This window comes from Onychomys torridus, chromosome 1 (assembly GCF_903995425.1).
Source record: "Onychomys torridus chromosome 1, mOncTor1.1, whole genome shotgun sequence".
In the NCBI taxonomy this organism is placed as follows: Eukaryota; Metazoa; Chordata; class Mammalia; order Rodentia; family Cricetidae; genus Onychomys; species Onychomys torridus.
This window is the reverse complement of record NC_050443.1, coordinates 107,154,532-107,168,870: the sequence shown is the minus strand read 5'-3', so window position 1 is coordinate 107,168,870 and position 14,339 is coordinate 107,154,532. Positions and strand designations below refer to the sequence as shown.

General features: G+C 45.1%; 1 protein-coding gene across 1 annotated transcript in view; it reads right to left on the bottom strand.

Moving 5' to 3' along the window:
• The window catches only part of Plpp4 (phospholipid phosphatase 4), a 129,259-nt gene that overhangs the window by 64,111 nt on the left and 50,809 nt on the right, over nt 1-14,339 (bottom strand). The window contains exons 3-5 of the mRNA XM_036191653.1: nt 7,753-7,843; nt 3,260-3,323; nt 1,221-1,345 (exon numbers count right to left, since the gene is read on the bottom strand). Coding sequence (XP_036047546.1) covers nt 1,221-1,345; nt 3,260-3,323; nt 7,753-7,843 — 280 coding nt within the window. The remainder of the gene's footprint in view (nt 1-1,220; nt 1,346-3,259; nt 3,324-7,752; nt 7,844-14,339) is intronic.

The window sequence follows — 14,339 nt, the reverse complement described above, 5'->3', positions numbered from 1 at the left end:
GGTGCTAAGGGTCCCTTAAAGTGTCTGCCACTCCCATAGCTCGTTGGCAGAGCCTAGTTTCTAGTATCTCTGGGGAAAATGTCCATACAGAGAACTTTTCTGATGTTTCTCAGTTCAGCCACTCACTGGTAAGTTGTATCTTTAGCACAGGATTTGGAGAAAATCCCATTAAGATAAGAGGATTGCAAAGAGTAAATTCTGGTCGGGTGTATGAGGAACCAAGGGCTCCATAGTCTGACAGTCAGACTTTCCTGTTCCAAGCAGTCAGTCATCTACAGTCGTAGTCTGTCTCCAGTTACCCCAAGAGTCACAACATCACAGACAGCCTGCTTCACCTGTGCACATCTAGGGCCTTATTCTGTCTTATTTATCTTTGGATTCCAAGTACCAACCAATGTCCGGTGCCTGAGTCATTCAATAAACACTGTTGGAGTGAATGGAAACACCAGCCCTGGAAAGAAATAATAACAGGGAGATCTATGATGGTTACAAGTCCAGATCCCAAGTGCCTTATACTTGAGGGATTAAATAAAACAATGAATCTCCACCTCCTACTTTGAAAGGTGCTCCAGAAATGTTAGTAATTATTATTGCCAACTTTAATCCTCATTCCTACTGAGAACGGAGGCAGTCCTGTTTCTGTTAAACATGGTAGGACCCGAGGCTCAGAAAGGTGAATTGAAAGAGCTAAGGACATGTCACAATTCAGAGATCTGTGCTTTTGCTGCTATATCATACTGCTGCTGCTTCAGGCTAGTATGTGTGTAAGGCTAGTCTAGGCTCCAACATCTGCAATATATTGAGATGTGTGTGAGCATACACACTTTCATATGCATTATGGATATGCACAAATGTTATATATTTGTTCACACACAATATCATAACTTGGCAAAAGACTAGACACAAAGCTGAACTGAACATCAGTGTCAAGGAGGTTGGTAAGTTCCCTTTGCACTGTCAAATTCTTGAGTCATACCATCCAGGGGTGAAATGTCACATGCCACATTCTTCCAAGCTCACAAAAGCAACATACACAACACTATGTAAAGTCTGGAGCCTTGGCTGCCAGCTCTCATGACCTCCCCTGGAACATTATTTTTCATCCACCCCACAGTGAAGAAAACTGCACCATGCTGACATTCAGGTACCAAAACTGTTCTTTTCACTTAAATGCACCCCAAAAGTGAGCAGGAGAACAAGCGTCCTCGCCTTTAACTTACATGAAGAATGGATGCTGGGGAAGCTTTTGCGGCCCTCGGATACCAGGTCAGGGTCCCCTGTACAGTGCATCTCTGAATTCATCACCCCATCTGGAAAGCAGCGGTAAAAGAAATCGGGGCGAGGTCTACAAAAGACACCATGGACATTTTCAATATACAACGCTGCCATCACAACGAGCCCCAAGCTGATCCCTCCTTCCCACAGCCCCCATACTTCTGCAAGTCCCCTCTGTCAACAACCACAGGAGTTTCCCCAGAGCCTCCTGAATACAGTTGCTGGGGAAATCCTCAGGCTTTAGGGTCAGAAAGATCTCAACTGGAGCTAGTTTTGTAGCCTTAGGGAGATCTCAGCCTTCCCCAGTCCCATTTCTTCATCTGTAAAAGGAAGAACCAATACCTGACCAAAGGTGAGGTCTTAAGCATTAAGTAGTGGGCCTTCCTGGAGGCACCTAAGCCCAGTATCAGCAGAGGACAAGGGACTACCTCTCTTTTACTGCTCTACCAAGCTAGACCTTGCTCCCATCCCAGTCTCTGAGAGTGTAGGACATGACATCCCTACATGCCACGTTTTGGTGGCCAGTTGCCTTTCCTCAAGCAGTGGCTCTCAACCTGGCTGGGAAATTTGAAAACTCAGCCACACAGTATGAGGAGATCAGTGACCCAGGCTGCTGTCTGTGGCTCAAAGCAGGAGCGGGGCAGAGACCTCTAGAGGAAAGAAGGGCAACTCTGGTCTTGAAGCCATGCCTTCCAGAGCAACCACAGCTCGTATTAACTTATTCTTGAGCATAGATGTAGTACCAGGCACTGCACATTCACCATGCCATATAAAGCCTATGGCAATCTTAGAGGCAGAGTCAGGGGTCTGAAGGAGATGACATTCCTGCCAAGATCACTCATGAGCAGTATGTGGCAAACACAAGCAAGCCTTGGAATAGAATTCTGTGCTCAACATTTGACCACATGTTTGAATGTTCTACTCAAGTAAGGATTCCAGTGTGGATATGTGCCAGCCCACTACGCTATAGCAACTCAACTAATATTTCTGTACACATAACATGGGTAGGCTTACTAATACTGCAAGCATGCCTCCCTTTGACATTGCACACTGGGTCATTGTTATCACATACGGACTCATACACTGAACCTCCTAGCTCTGGGATCTAGGTAAGATGCCTCTATGATCTATCAGACCTGCTCTTGTGCTCTCTTTTCCAGACCCAGGCAGTGTTCCTCCAGTGTGGTTGTCCACCTTCTCAACCAGAACCTCAGGGGGTGAGCCCTTAGAACCAGCACTTTATCTGGGTCCCAAGTGCATGTTAAGCATGGAGAGATCTGGAAGACACATCCCAGTTCAATGTCTTTTATTAGCCCAGATTTACCCATATTCCACCCCTTGATGCCTAGCTTAGCACCCATACCATGCCAATAATCTATAAATGCTGAGGTTGTAAATGGAATCTCATTTGTTCAAGGTTAGAAGCTAGTAGCCAGAGCTCCGGTGAGCTGTAGTATTGAGAGGCTGTGGGGCTTTTCATCGCTGCAGAGACTGACTCTCTATCAGAGCAGCCAGGGGACAGAGAAAGCAAATGGACACTAGAAATCATTTCTCAGGAGCAGTAAGAGAAGGTGTCATAAAGCCAGATCTGAAATGCCAACCCATACATCTCCTCTCAAAGAAAACAATTCATAAGTGATCTTATTAATTTGTTAAAGGCCAAAACTGACAAGTATATAAGCCTGGCCAGGTACTGGGACAGCAGTGGAGTGCTCTGGAAATGCCAAGTGCAGGCTTTGGCCAAAAGAAAGTGTGGTCAGTCAGCCAGTGGACACTTTCCTACTAGTGAACTCCCTAAAATAATGAGTTCATAATTCAAAGGAAAGAAAAGATCTGTACTGAAGGTCAGAAATCCCAGAAGGGCGACAATTTAAGGGAAAATCAGACACTGTGGAATCTGTCCTATCCAGTGTCCTCTGGCCATGGTTCCCATAGAGATGAGCTTGGTAGTATAAGCCACCATTTGTTTCTTCTTGAAACTTACCTTCCCACTATTAATTTAATAGTGTTTGTGCAGACTCCATTCAAAGCAAGAGCCAAGGACACCGCTACAAAACAAAACCAACAGACAGGAAAAAAAAGTTGGTTCTCACATTAAAAAAATCATCATCACTAGAACCACCACCATCATCATCACCATCTAGCACCATTATCATCAGCACCATCAACATAGCGGCATCATCACTACCATCACCGTCATTTTCACCATTACCACTATTACCACCCATCACCATCATTATGACCATCAGCCATCACTATCATGGCTATCACAACTATCACCATCATCACCACCTATAATTGCACTTAGTTTATGATCACAGAGTTGTTAAATAATACTTTTGGAACATGATGGAGCTTTGTTGCTAGGGAAAAATATAATTGGGGCAGAACTATGGAAGTTGTCCCATAAAATACCATATTCCTATGACATGAAATCTTTCCTTCTTGACCAGAATTTTCAGCTTCACAAACAAGCCCATCCATCATTTTCTAGCCTGATATAAACAGATTTAATACAACAACAGCGTGTAGAATTTCTTTTACTTGTAGCAAGACATAACTTTTTTTATTTCCTGCTGGCAATTTCCCCAGACATAATTCGAATCAGAGCAGCTGCCAGACTCCTTCTGAAGAGCAGGACAGCCTTGCTAGGCCTCTGTCATCCCTGACCCATCACCTGCCAACAGCTGTCCATCACTGTTTCCAAGAGGGCAGAGAGTCCAGGAGGTAACTTTTGTCATTTAAACCATCAAGAACTTCTAGAATATAAGTTTGAAATATACAGCCCTGGGACCTTCTCCCAGCAGCTTGAAAACCTGTTAGATCAGGGGCAGACCAAACAGAAGGGGAATCAACACCCTTTCCTACACAAACCGTGCCCTGGCCTCCTACAGTTTGTTAAGAGGACAGAAGGGCACAGTCGTCACCATCAGTGTGATGAAGGTCAGATGTCTTATGTTAGCAAGGGAAGCTCAGGGAGGCACCCTTCTGCTCTGTTGAGTAATAAAACACATGAACTACCCTTTCTCTTTGGCAAATATTAACTCCTTGATACCAGCATAGATTTGTGTAAGATGAGCACAGGGGAGGGACATTTTGGGAAGGCCCTTCATCAAGTGATTTGTTATCATCAAGGGAGACAGATGAGTCATTCTACACACAGAAAGTGCTGTGGCATAGCCATCCCAGCCACCAGTGCACATGCTACCGAGATGGAGACAAAGCCACCTGCTTTTAGCAGGTTGTAAGAAACAGAAAGAATGGGGAGGGTTGAGATAAAAAGGAGAAACTGAACACCTGAGTGGAGATGATGCATTCCTGGCCATACATGAATGGAGTGGGAAAAGGGACAGGTCCCTGTTGGAGAGCTGGACCTGAGTCAGTACCACAGCACTGCCATCAAAACGTCAAACGTGCAACCCAGGGTATAGACTGGCTCTGAGTGTGGAGAACATGAGATGGTCCAGTGACCACAGTCTTTACATACAGATCTTCTCTGCTGGAAATGCCTGCTTCCTTCTCTTCCACAAGCTCAGAGCAGAGGTGAGAAGTCTTTTCTGCAGAAGAGATTAAAACCCCCCAGGCTGTCTTGGCTGAGTTCTCCCAGAGTTCTGACAGCAACCAAACTGTGGGATAGCATGGACATGACGGTGGTGGGCTTTTCCCTGTTAGCACTGGCCCTGCTGTGCCTTTGAGGGGAGTTCCAGGCCTTCTTACCCTAGTTCCGGCCTCCATGCGGAGAAGCCATCTGTGAGCAAGCATCACTGGCTGATCTCTCATCATCCCACATCAATCTTAGTGAACTTCATATACAGCTCCATTGATCCAGAGCCCAACACACCCCATAAACACTCGGGGCTGAGTGGACTAGTAGACAGTACAATCTTTCCAAAGGTTTGAAGTAAGTGAGCTAGAAAGCACCAGCAAATACACTGTGTGATCCAAATGCCCAAAAGAGACAGAGAAGGATGGGAAGCAAGAGTGATGACATTTGGGAGTGTGAGAGTTACTTCAGCATTCTGGAAGTAAATGGGACTGATGGATTTTTATCTGAATGATACAGTTTGACAGGGTACTGATGGGAGGAAAGCAAAATGACAGGGTACTGATGCAGGGAATCTTTCATGAGGTATCTATTCCAATGTTCCTCATTCTCTAGAATGAAGGCTGGGCTCTGATCAGATCCTTGGTGCCTGGAAAGCCAGGAGAATACACAGCCCCAGGCAAGAATACTTGCTGACAACCAACAGCCTCACGGGTCTAGTTCATGTGGTATTTTCACAGCATCTGACAGCACCATTTTGACTGATGGGTCAGAAACACAAACAAGACTAGCTGATAAAGAAATTCAAAGTGGCATGTCCTACAGCTTGGTGTGCTAGGGACTAGTTTTGAGGGTACTATGAGTTTGGGGGGTATGCCAAAGGACTTGAGAGCTTTCTCTGTTATTTTTGTACTTTTAGGCAGCCCAGCATGCCAGTCTTTCCATATCTTTCCTGGTTATTCCACAGCATGAATGCCTGCAAGCTAGATGTTGCACAGGGAAAACACTGCCATTCTTGTCTGTATGTAGCAGTGGGGAACACTTGGGGCTCGGGTGTAAGTGCCTGGGTTAAAATCTTCTATATATCTTCAGTACAGAAGGGCAACTAACCTCCCCTCCCTGACAGAGTTCTGAATTCCAGGCTTGATTCAAAACCACCTAGTTTTCCGACTTTGATATATAAGGTCGCCCTTCCTGCCTCCAACCCTTCCTGAAAGCACAGGTTGTTTGCAACCTCTGTGCACACTGCTGGCTTTTCGTCATTTTCTGGACAGGAACTCATCGATTTAGGCAAACAGAACAGCCAATAATTCCTTTTTAGTTAACGTATAGGAGGCAGAGTATGGTGCTCAATTTTGAAGCGTCACCCTAAGGGAGATTTAGCTGGGAATGAAAATGTCTAGACGAGGTAGTCAGGGCTGCTTAGAGACATCACAGGAACACAGCTCCATAGCCAGCAGTAAACTATAGCCACAACAGTGACAGCCATTCCTAGCCACTTGTCATTTACCTTGGTACTCTATGTGAGGGATCAGCTACAATATAACATGAGGTGAAGGGATTCCCAAACCAACAGAGAGGGTGCCCAATAGAACGCACTGAGGACCACCATCCAAATACTGCCCTGCCACTAAAGCCAGGTGTGGTAAGGTACCAATGCCCTCACACGCACACACCCCATGAAAACACTTAAAACTTTCTGTCATCACAACTAAAGAGACCAAGGCCATGTGACCAAACTCTCAGTCTACAAGTTAGCAGCCTGGAGCATACGCCTGACCTGACAGAGAGAGCCTGTAACCGCAGGCTGGCCAGAGTCAGGACTGTTTTGTTTTCAGCCTGGAGAAACGAGTGAGTCAAAGTCTCCATCTGGGAGACTGGGACCAGGAACAGAGTGAGCATAGGGGGTGGCCACCAGGGTTGAACAGTCACATGTGTAGGGAGAAAGCAACACCACTGTGAGCCCACGCCCCGCAGGAAGCCAAGGTCTGGGGCAGGAGAAACCAAGTCCAGGCTGTGGAGGAGACAGGAAGTGATGGAGATGAGGGAGAGCATAGTTCAGACAGAGCAGGTTGTGAGATCTTGACACTACAGCTCTTCCCCACTGCAGCCCCACAGGGCACTGCTGTGTTAGCCCCCCTTTGCTTGGAGTTGATAAGATTGCTTATTTTAGCTCTGTCTCTAAACCCATTATTTATTCAAGCTCATTTGAAAAGGAAACTTAACATTATTCTTTTCAACTAGACAGACTTAACTAAAGCTTGGTTACATAAAAATGGCCTCTATTCTTCCTCCTTTAGACACACACTCTGCCTCATTCATACTCCCTCACTAAGAAAAGAGAGGAGTGTCATGCTGCATTTTGCTCTCCAAAGCCCAGTAATTAAGAAACACATCCCTTAGTGAGGAACCTCCGTTTCCAGACTTACCACCCTAGAGGATGGCAAGTCCATATAATATACTAAACCCAAGCTTGGGGATGAAGGTCTAGATAATTTATTTAAAGTATATACATATCCAATTAAGTTCTCCAGAGATTTAGACACAGGTTAAATTACCTTGGTTGCTAGAACACCCCGGTAGGATTGACTGATTGATTCATTCTCTCTCTCTCTCTCTCTCTCTCTCTCTCTCTCTCTCTCTCTCTCTCTCTCTCTCTCTCTGTGTGTGTGTGGGGGGGTGCACATGCGTGTGCAATCCATGCACATGAAGGCACACAGTGCACCTTCTGAGAATGTCCACTTGTGAGTGCCCTTTACCTCACATTGACTTTGCACCTTTTAAGCTTATCTTGTCTTATTTTTCCAGAGTTTAATTTTGACCAAAGGGGAAAAAAAATCAGTTGGGTGTAAATGAGATTTTTTTTTCTTCAAATGTGATTATCTAATTAAGATCTTTCCCAGCCCCTAAAGCAAGAACTGTGAATACTCTACCCAAGAAGGCTTCCTTAATTTCAGTTCGGTCTGTCCGCCGGATAATTTTCACCACACAAATAACAGCCAAGGGTGTGAGGAAAGAAATTGCCTGGAAGAAACAACAAATAACCCCTCATGAGGACTCTGATTTGCTTCAGATGTGGCAATTCTTAATTAGTCCCAGTTAACTTCAACTCGCTAGTCAAATGACCTTACCAAACTGACCTTAAACAAAGGAGGGCAATTTGTCTATCTGGAGCGAAACCGCAGGCTCGGGGAACCAGAGGGCTGATTGCAGGTTCTAACTGATTTGTAAGTGCTAGGAGCCACGTTTAAAGTGGGAGCTCTTTCAAGAGTAAAGAACAGTGTAGAACTATGATTCTTCATAGGCACCAGGAAACCCTGGAACACCCCCTTCTTGCTGTGTGTGCTTGGGGAGCATGACTGCAGGCTCTGGCTCCACCTCCCTAGAAACATGAGAGGGTAGGCCTTCTTAATGATAGTCCGACAGCTCGTGCCCTTTGGAATTCTTCTGTTGAGTATCTTTTTTTTTTCTTTTTTGCTTTTAGGTTAGAAGTGAGTCATTTCATACAAATTCTTCCTCCCAACGTTGTAAGATATAGAATCAACTGGAGTTCAAACCCCTGGATATGTTTGTAAGGAAGTTTCTAGATTGGGTTCATCCATGTAGGAAGATAAGCCAGCTGTGAGCAGTACTATTCTGTGCGTAGGGTCTCAGACAGAATGACAAAGAGAAAGAGGCTGAATGCCAGAACTCATTTCCCTCCCTCTCCCTCCTTCTCTCTCTCCCTCCTTCTCTCTCCCTCCCTCCCTCCCTCTCCCTCTCCTTTTCACTCTCCTCCCCTTCCCCCTTTCCCCTTTCCCTCTCTCTCCCCCTCTCTCTGTCTCTCTTTCTTTCTGCTTCCTGCCTCAGATGCAACATGACCAGCTACTTCCTGCCTCTACTGGCCCGACTTCCCCACCATCATGGACTATATCCCCTCAAACTGTAAACCAAAATAAAACTGTGTTTCCTTAAGTAGCTTCTTGTCGGGTATTTGGTTATGGCCACAGGAAAAGTCCCTAAGGTACCCTCTACCCAAACACACATTGGAATGAAGCTGGCGAGGTCCACATGCAGTCACACTTATCCGAAAGCACCACACGAGGCCGTTCCTGTATTAGAGTCCTGACAGCTCTGAGACAACTTCCTGGGCTCAGTGACGGGCCTGGGGTCACACAGCTTCTAAGCTACAAGGCTGATCTTCTTATATTTTGGGTTGTGAGCCTAGCCTTTAACAGTTGAGTCATCTCCTCAGCCCAAGGCTAATCTTCTTAAGCCAGTTTTCTGCCTCCAATATAGAGTTTAATTACCACTGCCACCAGGAGGAAAGGTATTTACTTAACTCTTCATGGTTAACATCTCAGGGCAACAGTGGACTGAACATTGCATCAATCAGTAAGTGATGGGAAGGGGGTGGGAACTATGGACCCCTTAGGTTCCCACTTAGGAATTCTTCAATGTGCTCAGATGAGACCATCACTTTTCACAGAGGGGCTTCTTGACAGGACAAAGTCATGGCTGGAATTTGTGCAAATGACCATGGCCTTTCAAAACAGCCTCTTCCCATTTCAGGCAATTATTTTGGGCACTTCTGCCTGTGGAGATGGCTTATGAGACATCAGACAGCCTTCCTTCTTATTTGCCATCCTGTCTTTGTGACCAGGAGAGGTAGTAACTGGTTAGGGTTGTCCCCTTATTAGTTGTGGCTCTGGATGCCATGGGTTATTTGAAAATAACTGATGGATCCTGGAAGTCAACTGCTCATATCTGAGTAACTTCAGGGCTTGCAGACATGCGGATATACTTGTACGATCAGTCTGGGAACCAAGGATCATTTTTTTTTTTTTTAAACAAGCATCACAAACAATCCTGATGCTGTTGATTGAGTAACACATCTTCACATTCAGATCCTGAAAACTGATGTCCAGAGTATCACCTTCTAAGAGCCAAGACCACAGTCAAGGCTCAAGAATCCTTTTCGTCTCCAAGCTCAGCAGCCTAATCGTTTCCATCCCTTAAAGCCCTACGTATAGTTCATACCACATGCTCCCGAGGAGGAGAGAGCAACTCACCAACTAGTTACCTGAAAGGACAACATCACCAAGTCAAGCTTCACAGAATAACAAACACTGAACAGAAGAAAGCATTAAGAGACAACCCTAGCCGACCTGCTCTCATATGTGTAGGAAGAAATAAAATTTAAATGAAATATGAGTGGGAAAGGCTTTCCCATGAGGTCCCCAAAAACTGGTAAAGGAGGTTTTAGAGTACGCCATTTTAGCCCACACAGGGGATAGGGCATCATGTAAGAACCATGCAGGCTCACAGCCAGGAATGAGAGCTGGGGAGTCACTGGGGCCTACTGGCAAAGGACTTTCCTTCAGCATCATCCCCTGACACAGACCTCTTGTTTTTAACTAGGTCTCCCTCCCCTCTGCCTCTGCCAAGACCAGCCTTCATTGTACCCACTCTGCAACTTTCCTCAGTAGGTGCTAATGGGGGTCGTTCTTATGACCACCAATCACCTGCTGACTGAGCCTGGGGTGGGGAGTGGGGACAGCTCAGTTTCCTCACCTCAAGAGCTCCAGAAAAGGGCTGCAACCTGACAGAGTGCCCAGCTCCATCTCTTAACAGAAGTATCTGTGGACAACGGAGGGGTGTGATCTCTCCTATGTCCCAGCAACAATGGGGACACCAGTCTCATGTCTTTGTCCTGGCCATGTATGGTAGTTTGGAGAAATGTCCTACACTAGCAGTTCTCAACTTGTGGGTCATGACTATTGGAAAACACATATTTTTGATGGTCTTAGGAACTGAGACACTGCTCAGTGGCAAAAATACAGTTATGTAGCAATGATAAAAATAAATTTATGGTTGGGGGTTCCTAAAACTTCAGAAATATGTGATTTCCAACGGTCGTGACCTACAGGTTGAGAAGCACTGTCCTATGTAGTCTCATGCATTTGAACGCTTGTCCCCAGTTGGTAGCAACATCTATGAAGACTTAGGAGGTGTGCTGGAAGAAGGATGTCACTGGGGGTTTTGTAGTTTAGAAAGCCACATGTCAATCTTTTCCTGCTTGTGGTTTAAGACGTAAGCTCTTAAGGAGCAAAGAACCCAAGACAGAGCAGAGATATATTTATATTTACCATCCCCTCCCCCAGTCTGTTGCATGATGTCTCATCATATCCCAAAATGAATGTAACATGTATTCAGAATATACCCACAAAGTACCAGCATATCATATGGGATTAAAGTGTGCTCCGCATGGATCCACATGGTCTGAGTAGAGAATATGGGGCAAAGGAAGAAGGTTGGAAACAATAAAAACAAAAACAAAAAAAACCAGAGTTTCCCAGGCATCTTGCCCAAGTACTATATGAACACTGTCTCCAAGTGGGTTTCTACCTTGTGTACCCACCAGTAAATCTTGTGTAGGAAGTGCCCTCAGTGTCCAGATTCTACTCTACCTGGAAATCTGGTCTGCCTCAGCACTGCTGCAAAGCACTACACTGTCCCAGACATGTATAGGAAAGGACACAGCTTAGAGCAGCCTATCTGCAGAGGGAGGAGGTGACTACAGCAGGAAAATTTAACAACTGGAGGAGTCCAGTCCGAAACATTCTGATGTCAAGATTCTAGCCTGGGAGGTGGCCACCAAGGTTCATGCATGTCACAGCACAGGGCCAAAGTGCCTACAGCTCTGGCACTTTACATAAAAGTGGTCGGTGAAACGATTTTAAACACAACTCCAACACACCCAGATACCTAGCAAAGGCCCCACTTTGGTAAACAATGGCAATCTGTCACCAAAGAAAAGGCTGTCAAAGACTTAAAAAGAGACTACAAATTAAACTGTCTATCACCAGCAAAGACTGTCTTCTCCTTCCATCCTCTCCCAGAACTGACTAGTTCCCATCTTCCTTAAAAGCATCCCAGAATAGTAAATTCTCCTAGCAAATCATCACAGTGACAGGAAGATTCTAGGAGACGAAATCAGGTGATCTCTGGCCATCACCACAAGAAACAAAGAAAATGAGTTGGACATTTCCTTGAAAGACAAGGGAAAAATCTGCAGAACTCTCTTCTCAGTTTTCCTTTTAAGTCTAAACAGGTTTTCAAAGGGTTTCCAGCAGTGCTGAACTGCCCAGCAGACATTTGGGTCTATGCCTCCACTAGACTAGAAGCCACATCATATTCAGCTCTGCACCCCTACTGCCCAGCCCTGGGCTTGGCTCAGGTATTTCACCACTGCCTGGGTAGTGAGGAATAACAATAATAATCATTAATCTGAAGGCATCCAATAGCTGGCTCCACCCCTGCCCCATCTGGGCCCTTACCCCATAGATACCCACACCATAAACTCTGACCCAGTTCATCCGATAGGTACTCCCCAATAAACTCTGACTCTATCTTAAATTAACCCATTTCTATTAATCTATAAGTTGCCACGTGGCTTGTGGCTTACCAGTTCCTTGTCATGGTAGCAGCTGGCAGTGTCTCTCTGCCCCAGCCTTCACTTCCCAGCATTCTCCTCCTCCTTGTTCTGCCTACCCTATCCTTCCTACCTGGCTACTGGCCAATTAGCACTTTATTTATTTTAACCAATCAGAGCAACATATTTGACATACAGAACATCCCACAGCACTTCCCCTTTTCTTTTTTTAAAAAAGCAAGGTTTTAACTTTTATATAGTAAAATTTCAGATAACAAAACAATTATCAAGCAAGAATTAGAGTTGAAGATATCCTATCTATCTTATATTTGTGAGTCTAAGGTTTTATATCTAACTTATCTTTTATCATAATTGAGGAAATTATAACTATCTAGTCTTCAACCACATCAAAGACCTCAGAAGGATATAGTATTACCTGAGAACCAGGAGAAGGATGCAAGCAACTTTCAGGAGTCTTTTAGGGTAGACCCCTCTTTGTAGGGTAGTACCTTCTTGTAGGGTAGCTCCCACTTTGGAGCCTTTATGTCTGCATTTTCTGTGTGTCACATGCTGGAACCACCTCTCCACCTCACCTCAGTCCAAAAGGCTCATCAGAGCCTAAGGGCTTCTCCGTGGTCCGAGAGGGTCCACTCTAGCTTCAAACAGTTGTAAGACCTTGGTAAAGCTGTTTGGTTTTTCATCCTCAGATTACTGAGCTGATGAAAAATGGTTCCATCAGAGATTCTGAGAAGCATTAACTGAGATGCCACTCATTATGTGATGAGTACAAGCACTGTCCTCAAGAAACATGGCCACTGTGGTAGCTCATGATGGTGTTAGTGACGAGGATGGTGATAGATGATAGTGATGAAGGTGATAATAGTGAAGAGGATAGTGGTGAGGAAGATGATGGTGAAGATGATGGTGATGAAGGTGAAGAAGCTCCATAGAATCTCCCCTCTGACCTTTCAAGATCCTATTTTATATCAGAGTATAGCAGAATCCCTAAGGGTATGGTCCATGCCTGACCTGACTTCTTGTTCTCCACAGCCCTTATGGGCTCCCCTACCTCCAGCATGTTCTTTGCAAGTATGCCCTGAATGCACAACATGGCATCAACAGAGGGTATACTAAGTAACATTCATGACCAACTGGCATTCCCTACACCAATAGCAGGTGTTTAATCATGCTCTGATAAACCCCACACACTCAGCAAGGACTCATGACCTCTTTTGAATAACAGCACAGCCTCTGGCAGGGGATTGACTGAGTGCTTGGGGGATGATGGAGAAATGTTAAATCAAGACTCAGTGTTTCTAAAAGAATCCTTGGTGTGTCTCTTTGGTCAGCAGGAAGATAGATTCATCATGGGATGTAGTGGGTAGCCATTCCAGCCTTGGCTTAGAAGTTCCAACCCCCATTGAGGCTTCAGTAATGGTCACGCCTACAAGGTGGGGCTGAGAGAGGATGCTGAAGACCCAGGAGAGAGAGGAGAGGCTTCTCTTGGTTCCAGGACCCTGGACGCTGGAGGTAGACCCAGCAGAGTTCTCCAGAGAACACTGCCGGACTGCGCCATACCTTTCCCAGACTCTGCAACCTATCCCTTCATTTGTAAGTTACCCCACAAAATAAACCTCCCTTTTAACTATGTGGAGTGGCCTTAATAATTTCACCAATAATGGGAAAACACAATCTTGGCATCCAACAGTCCCATTATACCCAGACCCATTAACTGCACTGTAGGAGCCACAGGCAGATAAAATGTGAGCTGAGCCTTTTCTGAGGATGTCAATACTCCTTCTTCTCCCTTTGATCATACTTGACTCAATCACCAAACTTTTACTATATTATTTTTCTGGTTACATTTGACCAAGGGATTTTGACACACACAAACACGCATGTGTGCATGCATGTACACATATGCACACTCATGACTTGGGCCCTCTAATTACTTGAAAAATATATTAATTAGAAAGTTAGAAAATTCACCTTCAGATGGAAACATTCCAACCTACATTAAAGCTCCAAGATTTTATGAATGAAAGAATGCAATTTAGGCTAGTAAGGCAGACAGGCCAGCAAAGGTACTTTTGGCCAAACTGCTAC